The 13,701-nt window shown below is 45.5% G+C and overlaps 1 protein-coding gene across 1 annotated transcript; it reads right to left on the minus strand.

Moving 5' to 3' along the window:
• Positions 1 to 1,350: 1,350 nt before the first annotated feature.
• Positions 1,351 to 9,010, minus strand: GLOD5 (glyoxalase domain containing 5). The gene is made up of 4 exons (XM_014835270.3): positions 8,891 to 9,010; positions 5,784 to 5,921; positions 3,217 to 3,372; positions 1,351 to 1,687 (listed from the first exon to the last, which is right to left on the minus strand). The coding sequence occupies exons 1-4, from the start codon at positions 8,951 to 8,953 to the stop codon at positions 1,562 to 1,564; spliced, it is 483 nt and encodes a 160-aa protein (XP_014690756.1). The 5' UTR covers positions 8,954 to 9,010; the 3' UTR covers positions 1,351 to 1,561.
• Positions 9,011 to 13,701: the final 4,691 nt, after the last annotated feature.

Here is a 13,701-nt window from a genome sequence, read left to right on the forward strand (position 1 = left end):
CTGGTTCTTCCTCTTGTTTCAGAACTCTAAATGCCTATGAGCCTCTTCTCTAGTTGACACTTTCTCTCATGGTGAACTCTCTGTTTTCAAAGTCTCTCTGGAATCTAAGCACTTTTTGTCACCTCCCCTGCCAGCATCGGCTGGCCTGGACCACTGCAATAGCCTCCTCCTCACGGTCCTCCTGCTTCCACCCTCACCCCTATGGCCTATTTTCCTCCCAGCAGCCAGAGGGAACCTGTTAAATCCTATGCAGATCACAGCCCTCCTCTGTTCATGACCCTGACCCTCCCATGGCTCCCCTCTCACACAGAGTAAAAGCCAGAGCCCTCTCCATGGTCCAGGAGGCCCTACACAATGTGTCTCCACCTCCTCTCCCATCTCACCTCCTCCTGCTCCCTCTCACTCACTCTGCTCCTGCAGCACTGGCCTCCTCGCTGTTCCTCACACGCACCAGGCACATTCATGCTTCAGGGCCTTTGCGTTAGCTGTTCTCTCAGCCTGGAATGCTCTTCCTCCAGCTATCAGTGCGGCTCCCTCCCTCATCGCTTCAGATCTGTGCTCAAATGTCTCTTCCTCAGTGAGGTTTTCCCTGACCATCCCATTACACATTGGAAATCATCTCAGCAATTTTTATCTGTGTTCTCTCTTTTTCCATGTTTTCTTTTTCTCCAAAGCATATATCATCCTCTGACATACTTAATTTTTCCTTACTTAATTTTATTTATTTTGTATCTCTCCCTTTAGAATGGCAGCTCCACAAACATAAATATGCTTATCTCTTCTGTTCAACACTGTCTCTCCAATGCTTGGCACGGGGGCAAGCACACAGTGGGTGCTCAATATATGTTTATTAGTTGACTGAATGAGTGAAAGGTGTGGTGAGAGGAGAGGACAGAAACAGAGAAAATTTGTCCTTGTCCCGTCTATTCTGTCAGGAGCTGAGCCTCAGTTGAGATGAGTCTGGACCTACCAGATCCAAAGGTAGAAAGTGTCACATGCCCTGGGTGTAAGACCAGAAAAGGCACTCCAGAAGGAGGTAGTATCATCTGGGCTAATCCTTGAAGGTCCCATGTGAATCATAGAGATCTTGGGGTTCAGTGAAGCCTATGGGGTGGAGGAAACAGCAGACAGCACTTGGAAGGAGTGAGGCGAGTTCCAAAAGGATGAAAAAAGGTAGGCTCACTGACAAGGAGAAATCTGTCAAGGGCCTTGAATCCCAAGGGGATGACCCTTGATTTGGTTCTTAGAGGTATCATACTCTGGTCACTGACCCCCAAGCAGCTCTGAGACCTCACACCCTAGACCAACACTCATGCATAATGCCAAGACAATAATAACGAAGCGCTCATATTGAGAGGTTATTAATTTATTGGGGCAGCTTTAATGGAGGACATTCAGACATGTAGGTTTGGTCCCAAACCCATCTCAGGTCTCCCCAGCACAATGTTTGAAGTGCCTACATCCTCAGTCCTTGGAGGTCTGTGGGCCTGGGCAAGGGTTTTCAGGAAGGAAGGGAGAGGGCAACATCACAGGGAAGAGAATGGAGGAGGGCTAGCCTCAATCAGGGAGAGATATAGTTGGACACTTCAATCAGGTTTCTGTCAGGGTCTCGGAAGTAGATGGACATAATAGGCCCTTTTGCCCCCGTTCTGGGGACTGGACCCTCCTCAATGGGGACATCACAAGCCTGAAGTGGGAGGAGAAGGCAAAAGTCACTCATCACAGTCCATGTGTGAGACCAAAATTTAATTCCTTACAGTGGCCTGGAAGACCCCTGTATCTTTCTGACCTCATCTCCTACCATTCTCCCCTCCCTTATTGTGCTCCAGCCACTTACTAACTGTATGGCCTTGGGCAGAGTACCTAACTGCTCTGTACCTCAGTTTCCTCATCTGTAAAATGGGGACAATAAAAGTACCTAGTATTATCTAGTAAGTGACAGAGTCAGAATACAAACCCAGGCAGTCTGAGCCAAAGTCCACACTCTTAACCCCTATGCTTTCCCCACTTTACTTCTAAACCAGACTTTTTCACTGATACTTTCCAAAGAAGGAGTCTAGGATATTTACACAGAATATATTCAAGACCTCGATCTGTTTTTCCAAAAGGAGACCTGATGACCTCTTTACATGAAATCATTTTAAGTGTTACAGGGACATAAAATTAAATAAGAGTGAATCAGAAATCATTCCCTCTTCGTTCCTCTTTCAATCCTTCTGATTATACCAAGAGGAAAGTCTCTGGTGGATGCTAAGAAGTCCTTAGTACCTCCTTAACCACTTGCCAACTCTCACTTTGGAATGTCAGGCCCAGAGAGTTCGGGGAACGGAAGTGACTAGAATCTAATGACATTGTGATGCTTTTATAGCTGTTTGTTTTTACAGTTACCTTCCCTTTGTGCCAAGATATAATGGGTTTTTCATTTACTTGGTTGAACATTTTCTTTTTATATAAGTGTATATATGTAAAAAGAATTCAGGTATAATTTTTTTATAAGGGTGATGTAAAGTTTCCTTTTTTAAAAATTTTTTTGAAGATTTTATTTTTCCTTTTTCTCCCCAAAGCACCCCAGTACATAGTTGTATATATTTTAGTTGTGAGTCCTTCTAGTTGTGGTACGTGGGACACCACCTCAGCATGGCCTGATGAGTGGTGCCATGTCCGGGCCCAGGATTAGAATTGGCGAAACCCTGGGCCACCGAAGCAGAGCGCGAGAACTTAACCGCTCGGCCACGGGGCCGGCCCTAAAGTTTCCTTTTGAAATACATTTGTTTGGGGCTGGCCCTGTGACCAAGTGCCTAAGTTCATGCACTTTGCTGCAGCAGCCCAGGGTTTTGCCGATTGGAATCCTGGGTGCAGACCTAGCACCACACATCAGGCCATGCTGAGGCAGCGTCCCACATAGCAGAGCCAGAAGGACCTACAACTAGGATATACAACTATGTAGTGGGGGTCTTGAGGAGAAGAAGAAGAAAAAAAGAAGATTGGCAACAGATGTTAGCTCAGGTGCCAATCTTTAAAAAAACTTAAAATACATTTGTTTATGTGAAAAAAACTATGTCAATAAAAATAATAAGTAAACAATTGTATATAGGCATTATCTAGCTATGACAAAACCTGTTGTGTCTGAAGTTTGAGGAAGACCTCCCTGGCTCATGCTTCTGTTTCCACTGCGTCCGCAGCAGCTGTCTCCAAAAGACTGGAGGTCCAGCTCACCTGGAGGTGCCGGACTACTTCCTCCAAGGGTGCCTCTGTGATCAGACATATGTCTAGGGAACCAGGAACTGGGTGAGCAGCTTTGGGTTCAAATTCCTTTCCCACCTCGTGGAGGTTAAACTTCTGGTCTCCAAAACACAGTGCTTTCCGGTCTCCCTATTGACGAAGAGAAGACAACCTAGAACTCAACCTCCAAGATGACTGTGAGGCAATCCCCCCACCCCCTACTTACCTCAACAAGGTTAAGAAAAAGAACAGGGCTTTTGATGAAAAACAACAGCCTCTTGCTCCACTCCAGTCTCATTCCCTAGAGGCAACTGGTTTCAGTGTGTGTGTTTGTGTTTATTTCTTCTGGAAATTATTTCCATATCTCCAAAGAATATGTTTATACTATCTATGGCAGAGACAGCAATTTGTCTACTTAATATACATTTCTTCCTTTTTTCTTATAAACACAATCCAAATTTCAGTGGGGTCAATTGTGCACCCAGCTTTAAAAACCTACATTTCCCAGCGTTCCTTGCTGGGAGGCCAGAGAAGACTGACTGGACAATGAGATGTCAGTGGAGGTTGTGGGTGGGGCTTCTGGGAACCTCCCCGCCCCACTGAGCTGGCACTTTTTGCCCATTCACTTCCTCCTTCTTCCCAGCCATTGCCCCAACCCTGACAGCCTTCCTCTGGACTGGTTGATAAATGAGAGAAAAAGAAAACTATCTTATTTAACCCACTGGTAGTTGAGTTTTCTCCTATGTGCTTCCCAACACAGTCCCTAAATGATGTGCCACTATTTCTTGATTTAGCAACTTTAGACATTTTCTCTCCTCTCTCTGCTAGGATAAATGAGAATTTAGCTTATCCACATGACTACCCCTCCCAATAGAATTCCACATCATTTTTAGTTCCTCTTTTGGTTCCTTTACAATTTTTAAATAACCCACTTGCATCTTTATGTTTCGATAGATGAACTACAGCTAGTATTTCATTGGCCCTACTCTCCTTCTCTTCATGTTGCCTCCGTCTCCTGTGCCTCTCAACTTCCGCCATTGCTTTCATCATTTTTATATTTTTTTTATATTACCATGGTTGATACCACATCCATTCTATCAGAAAACAACTTTATTTCACTTGAATGATAGTGGGGCTGAGTATAGAACTTGAGGTTGCAGGTTATTTTCCGACAGCTTTTTAAATATGTTGCTTCGTTGTCTTCCTGAATCTGGTGTTGCTGATAAGAAATCTGATGTTAATTTGTTTTTCATCCTTTTGCAGGTGATACATCCACCCTCCACTCCTGAAGCTTTTAGGACTTTTCTTGATCCTAGATGTACTGCAATTTCACTCCAATGTGTCCAGGGACAGAGAATTGAGGCATCATATGCCTCATTGTCACCATTGGCCCATGCAAGGCCCCTCTCTAGTTTTATTTGTGTATTTATTCTTTTTATCTCCATTCTCCATTCCTATCCCCTCCCTAGGCAACCATTATAACATGTATGATGTGCATCCTTTGGTTTTCGTAAGTTATCATAGAAAGTGTATTATTGTTTTGTGTACGTAAGTTGTTAACGCTACCATGCTGTAGACCTGGTCCTATTTCTTCACTTTTCACTCAGTATGATCTTTTTAAGACCTGATCGTCTTGCTGTGTATACATCCAATCTGATGTTGCATAATTCTATTGTTGTGCATAGCATTCCATATTAGTTTTTAAATTTTTACCCTGTTTGCCATTTCATGGGCCCTTTCAATTTAAGACATATTAAATGTCTCTGCTTTTTCCACTTTTGAAGTTATTCCAATTCTCAAGGAAAGTATTCAATCTCTGGAAACCTCCTTTTTTCCTTGGATCTCTCTTGTTTGGGACCTTTCTTTCTCCTATTCCAAACTGGACTGATTGTTTTCTAGGTATCTTTCTAGGATCTTCCTCTTGGGATCCACTGTGTCCTAATGTCAATGTCTTCCTTATTCCTGGCTTAATCATTCATTTTGATGTAGCATACTCTTAACTTTCAAAGCAAGTGGGCAGAATTTCTGAGCCTTTTTATGTCTAAGAATGTTTTATTCTGCACTCACCTTGATTAATAGTTTGGTTGGACATAGAATTCTAGATTGAATTTTTTTCCTCAGAATCTTGAAGGTGTTCTTCTATTGTCTTCTAGTCTCTAATGTGACTCTTGGGAAATCTGATAGCTGCATATTTCTTTTCCCTTTGTAGTTGAACTACTTTTCTTTTTATCCTCTCTAAAAGACCTTAGGATCTTCATTTTCACTTTCATGTTTTATCATTTCACAAGAACATACCTAAGTATTGATGTGCTAGATACTCAGTCAACCCTTTCCATATAAAAACTAGAAAGTTCTCTTGCATTATTTCTATGGTAATTTTCTCCATTCTCTCTCTGGAAGTTCCACTATTCAGAGTTTGGAAACCCCTCCCTTAATCCTTTTAATTTTTCTCACAGGTTTCCTGTAGTTTTTTTTTTTTTCTTTTGGAGTTAGGTTATTTTTTAAAGTATTATAATCAAATTTTATTCCACCTGCAGTTTGGCATTTGGGGAAGTGATTACCTTGAAAGTCATGACCTCCATGCCCAGGATCTTGGAATAAAACATGGTGGTATCTTTGATGCTCTTTACTGTCATCACGATGTGGTCAAGTCTATGGATAAGACATGGGGAAGGGGTCTGACTGGTGTCCCTCCATGACTAAAAAAAAAAGTTAGAAGAGATCACGTTGCCATTGGTCGCACCCATGTTTCCTGTGTTTCTTTCTCCTCACCTCTCTTCACCTTCTCAATGAGTATACTTCCTCCTCACCCCCATTTCAAAGGGGAAGTTCTGGGAGGACTCTTCAGTAGAGTCTTATTGCCCATGTGTGGATTCACAAGAGTCTGTGTATCTGCCATGACCACTCTCCACTGTTGTCTTGTTCTATTTCTCCTTCCAGAGGGATAGAGATGAAGATAAGGGAAATGGAGACCAAGACAGAACCCTCCTTTGTTCTCCCCAAGCTGGAATTCATCTCTTTTGCAAGAAATGACAAGACGCAGAGGAGTCTCAGCCCTAGGAGTACAAGCCCTCCTTTGGCCAGTTTAACCCAGTTCCCTCCTTTCCCACTCTGAAGCTATGATCACAGAGGACAGGATAAGAAGGGAGCATCTCAGATGAAATAAATGTTTCTGGGCATGTGTGTTTACAGATCCACCTTGACACCCAGTGAGAGGGCACCCCACCCATTTCCTGGCCTCAGCACACTTCCCATGAGATCTTTCTCTTGATTTGCATTCTACGGTAATTTGTATATTTACATTACATCTACCACAGGATTATAAGGTGCCTGTGATCTGGCACTACAGGTAGCAGAGTGGTTGAAACAACAGACTCTGGAGCCAGACTGACATTTAATTAATCTCTCTGTGCCTTGGTTTCCCCTTCTGTAAAATGGGCATGATTTTATATATATCTTATAGGACTTTTGTGAACATTTTTTAAAAAAGAGTTGTATTTTTTAAAAAAAGAGTTGTATTTTTAAGGGCTTAGAACAATACCCGACACATAGCAAGTGCTATAAGAGTTGATGATGATGATGTTGTGGTCATCCTGTTAAAATCCAGACTCCCTACCATGATCCCCAATCTCTATAGCCTCATCAATTGGTCTTGAACTCCAAGCCACATTGTCCTTTTGCCTATTCCTCATAAGGGCCATCCTTGTACCTTTAGCCTCAGGGCCTTTTGCACATGCTAATATCTGACTAGAATATAAGCTTCATGAGGACAGAGATTTCTCTCTGTTTTGTTCCCCACTATGTCCCAAACAACTAGTAGATGTTCAATAATATTTGTTCAATTAGCGGATATCTACTACAACGATTAGGCCCTGTGCCTGGCACACAGTCTAACTTCTATCCTATTCTATTCTGTTCTATTCTATTCTATTCTATTCCATTCCATTCCATTCTATTCCATTCCATTTCACCCTATACTATTTTATTCTGTTCCATTCCTCTGTGTTCAATTCCATTCAAACCATTATATTTTGAACAATTGATTTCACTGAGCCCCAGCTAAAAAAAATCCTGTGCTGTTCTATTTTCATGAGTGGAGGAGGCATTAGCAAAGTTGCTGAGTTCTGCTGTCCTCATGGATACAGAAGATCTACAGGGACACAGAGGCAGTAGAATGAGAAAATGACTGACATTTGTGCTCCATTGAAAATATAGTTGTATGTTAAAAAAAATCTTATTAACCTTTTAGCGTCTATAGGATCTGTAATAGCACCGCCTTTTAATTCCTGGTATTGGCAATTTATATTTTTCTTCTTAGTTGCTTGAGAGGAAATTAATATTTTATTAATCTGTTCGAAGAACCAATTTTTGACATTGTCAATTTTCTCCAATGCTTTCTCTTTCACCAGTTTCTGCTCTTATCTTTGTAATTTCTTTCCTTTTACTTTCTTAGGATTCAATTTGCTGTCCCTTTTCCAGCTTCTTGATAGGGAAGCTCAGGTCATTGATTTTCAACTTTTCTTTTTTTTTTTTTAAAGATTTTTTTATTTTTCCTTTATCTCCCCAAAGCCCCCCAGTGCATAGTTGTGTATCTTTAGTTGTGCGTCCTTCTAGTTGTGGCATGTGGGATGCCACCTCAGCATGGCCTGATGAGTGAGTGGTGCCATGTCCGCGCCCAGGATCCGAACCGCGGAAACCCTGGGCCACCAAAGCGGAGCGCACGAACTTAACCACTCGGCCACGGGGCTGGCCCCTCAACTTTTCTGATCTATGCATTTAGAGCTATAGATTTCCCCTAAGCACTGCTTTACTCGAACCCCCCATTTTGATAGTTTATTGGAAACCAGCTCAACCTATTCCTTCCATTTTCCAATACCCTGCTGGCTCAGATTCACTCCCCAGATCCTGTTTTGCAGATGGGGAGCTCCAGCCTTGCAAATTCAAGGGTGAACAGGGCTGGCTTTCTTAAGGAACAGGAAGAAGGCCAGTGTGCCTTAGAATTCAAGAGTGAGTGAGGCATGAGCAGGAGGGGAAGGCAAGGGCCAGATGGTACAGAGGCAAGTTAGGGAGGCTGGTTTATAAAATGATGATCAAGACATAGTAATCATATAGGGCTTACTGTGTGCCAAGCCCTGTTCTAAGCACTATATAAAATAGAATCCATTTTATTCCTCACAATAGCCCTATATATATCATGGAATACCCAGAAGATAATACCCTCCTTCCTGCCTCCTTCACAAGGAAGGCTTCTATCTTTCTACAATGTCCTCTTCAAGGTGCCAGGGAACCCTGGAATTTTTCTGGCAAACCTCAAGGTCAATGCTGTGTTTCCTGGCCTCTCCCCACACGGCCCCATCCTGATGTCCCTGGCTGAACTGGCACCCCTGAGCCACCCTGAGGGAGCAGAGCAGCCAGCCCTCAGCCCAGGCCCACTCCTGCAGACATGTTGACGGCTGACCGTGTGTTAGCACAGGGAATTTCCGTGTCCCTCTGCTGCCCTCTGCTTGTCTATGAAAGAGGAAGAAAGAGAGAGAAGGATAGGAAAATGGATGTCAGCACCCCAGGATAACCCACATAGAAGGGAAGCAGGTCACCAGGCCCCTGCTGGGAATCCCCAGCCTAGGTGCCAACATCCGTGCCCCAGGCCCCCAGGGGCCACCCCTTTTACCTGCTTCTCTGAAGTCCTGCCCCACATCCTGGCTGGCAGCCTGGATATCAGACGGCACAGCATGGCAGACTAAGTGTCCTTGCCCTCGAGCCTGTAGACAACCTTCTGGCTCTGTGCCTGGAGATCAAGGGGCAGGAATGGGAGGGCCATGGACTGAGGACTGCTAGTGGTGACAGAAGTAGGCGGTGCAAGTACAAGGACTCTGACATAAAGTTCAGGGCCTTGAAAGTAAAAGCTTAAGGTGTGTCTTAGCCAGCTCAGACCACCACGATAAAGTACTGTAGACACGGTGGCTTAAATAATAGAAATTTATTTTCTCACAATTCTGGAGGCCAGAAGTCCAAGATCAGGGTGCCAGCATGATCAGGTTCTAGTGGTGGCTCTCTTCCTGGCTCGCAGACGGCCACCTTCTCACGTTGTCCTTACGTGGTGGAAAGAAAGAGCAAGCTTTCTGGTCTCTTCTTATCAGGGCACTAATTCCATCATGAGGACCCCACCCTCATGACCACATTGAATCCTAATCGCCTCCCAAAGGCCCTGCCTTCCAGGTTAGGGCTTCAACATGTGGATTTGGGGAGGGGGACATAAACATTCAGTCCATAACAAGCTGTATATATGTAAAGGATTACCTTGTAAGAACACAGAAAAAACACCCATCCCGAAGTATCGGGGGGACCTTTATTCTAGGATATGAGGCCTCTGATCAACTTAGGGGTGTATCTCCAGAGTGTGAGATCTCTGATCTGTTTGGGAGTCTGTGCCCAGGGTGTGAAGTTGGGAGCTGTCTGAGTTAGGGTATAACCACTCTGACTTATTATGGGTCTGTTTCTAAGCCAAGATCCCCAGGGTTCAATCCTTCTGAATTCTTTTGGGATGTGAGCTCTGGGGTCTTCCCCATCCCCACCCATCCCTCACCCCACCCTCCCCCAACTCCGCTGAGAGTCAGGGAACATTCATCAGCCTCATTGTTGTTCACTTTACCCTGATCTGAGCCCCCTCTCTAGTGGGTTACCTGTCTGGGTCCTGGGGCTTGTGAGTTTCAGATTCTTGTTCCTAGACACACCCCAGACCCCCCCACACACACACTCAAATGCTTTGTGTTATGCATATTGTTTTTAGCATGTGATTTTCCTTTATAAAGAGTTACACAAATAATACATGAATATAGGTTTGTATAAAAGGTTTCAACAGTACATCAAGTATCTGGACTACACAGGTCATCCCCACCTCCACTCTCCAAAAATGAACACTGAGGGGGCCGGCCTGGTGGCGCAGTGGTTAAGTTCGCACGTTCTGCTTCTCGGCGGCCAGGGGTTCGCCGGTTCGGATCTCGGATGCAGACATGGCACCGCTTGGCAAGCCATGCTGTGGCAGGTGTCCCACATATAAAGTAGAGGAAGATGGGCATGGATGTTAGCTCAGGGCCAGTCTTTCTCAGCAAAAAGAGGAGGATTGGCAGTAATTAGCTCAGGGCTAATCTGCCTCAAAAAAAAAAAATGACCACTGAGGTCACACACACACACATACACAGTCACCATAACCAGCTCCCACCTGCTTTTCCTTGTCAACAGCCATGTCCTGTGGAAGGCGCCCCCCATCCCCACAGGTACACACAGGTCCCACTCATTCTGTGTCACGTCCGGTGGGGGCTCTGTGGTATAACTTGAACCCCCACCGTTCATTTCACTCTGCAACAGTCATTGGGTATAAATGGACATTTACAAGGTTTTCCCAGTTGATTGCTCCTACCAGCCTTGTGCACACAGCTCTGTGCGTGTGTGTGAGTGTTTGAGTTAGAGGTAGAATTGCTGAGTCAGAGTTCATGCATTCAGTCAACACCTAATGGACATGTTCTGTGTACCGAACACTATTCTAGCTGCTGGGGAGACATCAGAGAAGAAAACAGACAAATGGTCTGCCCATGTGGAGCTGGCATGCTAGTGGGGGAGGAGAAGCGTGTCCAATTTCTATTGAGCTGTTTCACAAGGTCCTGGAAGGTTTTGCTCCCATCAGTGGTGCATTTCCTGGCTTCTTCTTCACCACTCTTTGCGGGGCAGGGTCCGCATCAGGAGGCTGGCTGCCTTGGCCTTCGCTCTCTACAAGATCTGCAGGGCCTTGGGCTGGGCTGGTCTATTTGGGGACATGGATGTGTATGTGTGTGTGCATGTGTGTGCGTGTGTGTGGTTGGGGAGGGGAATATGGAAGCTGAATGGTCCACTGGGGAGAGTGAGGGGAAATAGGAATAGAAGAAATCACTTACTGGAGTTGGAGGGAGTGAGGGACAAAATGATCCACTGAATTAGGCATGAACAGCCTCTCCCAGGTCATACCCAGGGTGGGCGAGAGCGGCGGCACTGAGGAATCTAGTACTGTCTCGGAACATGCCATTGTGCAGTTGCTGTGTGGACATTCCTGGGACCACACGGACTGATGTTTGGACATCCTTCGGGTCACAGAGACAGGGGTGTGAATAATCCTAGAGTCACACAGTATGGGGTGTGAACACTCCTGGGGCCACATAGACAGGGGTATACACCCATGAGGTAGCACATGCTGGGGTGTGGACAGCCTTGGATTACTCAGACGGGGGTCTGGGCATTCCAGAATTCATACCCACTGTGGAATGGACACTCTTGGAATCACACACACTCGAGACTGCACTCTTGGGGTCACACAGAGTGGGCTGTAAACACTTCTGGGGCCAGATAGACTAGCATGTTGACACTATTGTAGTCAAGCAAACTGGAGTGTGGGCAATCCGGGGGTCAGACAGATTTCTATATGGATGCTTCTGGGCTGACATACGCTAAGGAGTGGACACTCCTGACTCACCCAGACTGGCTAGTGGACATTCGTAGGGTCACATATACTGGGGTGTGGACATCCCAGGAGTCAGATAGCCTGGAATGTAGACACCCCTGAGTTCACACAGATTGGAATGTGGAACCTCTTGGCGTCACTCAGACTGGGATGTGGGCATCCTGGGCTCAGAGAGCCTAAGGTGTGGGCAACTATGAAGTCACACAGAATGGGTATGGACAGATATGGGGTCACAAAGATGGGAATTTGGACCCTCCTGGAGTCACTCAGGCTGGAGTGTGGACAGGCATGAGGTCACTCAGATAGAGGTGTGAATACTCCAAAGGTCACACTTACTGGATAGTAAACATTCCTGGGGTCACACAGAGGGAGTTTGGGACACTCTTGAAGTTAAACACAATGGGAACTGGACACTCCTGAAATCACACACATTGTGGACTGGACATTCTTTGTGTCGCACACACCGAGGTGTGAACATCCTTGGTGTTACACAGAAGAGGGGACACTCCTGGGGTCATAATGACTGAGGTGGGAATAGTCCCATGGTCACATAGACAGTGTTGTGGACACTCCTGTGATTTCAGTGACAGGGGAATGGACATTCCTGTGGTCAAAGAAATGATGAGCTGGCACTCCGGGGATCAGAGATTGAGGTGTGGACACTCCTGTGATCACACAGAGTAGTTGATGAACACTCTTCAGTACAGATTTGGGAGTGGACGCTGCTGAGGTCACAGACTGCAGTATGGGTGGCCCTGGGCTCACACAAATGGGTGTTTGGACACTCATGGGGTCACACACATTGGGGAGTGGACACCTGTGGGATCACACACATTGGGGAATCAACACTCCTGGAGTCACTCACATGGGGGTTTGAACATTCACGACCACGTGGGCTGGGGAGTGGATCCTGCTGATGTGACACAGCTTGGGGGTGGGCACTCCTGAGGTCACACATACTGGTATTTGGATACAACCATGGTCACACAGATTGGGGTTTGGATACTCCTGGAATCACACACTGGGATGGGGACACCTCTGGCATCACACACAGCAGCGTGCATGCTCATGGTGTCACACTGAATGGGGAGAGGACGCTCCTTGGGTCACACAGGTTGGGGAGGGAGTGGTGCTGGAGGTATGCATTTGGAGACCACCAATTAAGAAGGGAAAGTTCGAATACCACCTGTTAAATTAATTCAACAAGGAGGTCGTTAGACTGAGGCGGCTCTGATGCCTTGGTAGCCTACCTGAGCAAACGGAAACCTGAGCCAGAGTCAATGCACTGGTAGCTGAGAAATCGAAATTTAAGACCAACCAATCACAAACAGCCAACCAGGCTTTCCCAAATAAGCAACCTCTTCAGTTACAGCCAATCAAATATTCTCCTTGCCCTGCTTCTGCGTCTGCCCTATAAAAGCCTTGCCCCGAGTTCCTGTCCGCAGAGGGCTCCTAACCACTTCCAGTCTGGTGCTGCCCAACTCTAATTGATATTTGCTCAAATAAACTCCTGAAAATTTAAATGTGCCTCAGTTTATCTTTTAATACACCTAAGGCATGCACATGACAGACAAGCTCCAGAATGTGGGCTTCACTTTTAATCGCCATGTAAGACCCACAGACTGACTCTTTTTGTGGTTCTTGGGGATGCCTGAGGAAGAGAAATATCTACAATCTGTTGCTCGGAAGGTCTGCAGTGTCTGTGCCCTTGGGCTTCTCACTTCTCTTCAGAGCTGATCTACTTCAGTTTCTTTATCTGCGAAACGGGGATTACTTGTTTCCTGCCTCTTTTGCTAGGACATTTTGAGGATGAAGTGAAGCTCTTAAGTTAAAACTGCTTTGGAAAATAAAGCACCAGGCCTAAGACTCTTCCTAAAATTCAAAGTAATGAGCTGGCTGGTCAAGGTGGAATGGGGCAAGGAGCTGGGAGAGTGGATACCTAGTTTGTAATCATGGATCCAACTGTGAGACCTCGAGTAAGTCACTTGCCT

This window comes from Equus asinus, chromosome X (assembly GCF_041296235.1).
Source record: "Equus asinus isolate D_3611 breed Donkey chromosome X, EquAss-T2T_v2, whole genome shotgun sequence".
NCBI lineage: Eukaryota > Metazoa > Chordata > Mammalia > Perissodactyla > Equidae > Equus > Equus asinus.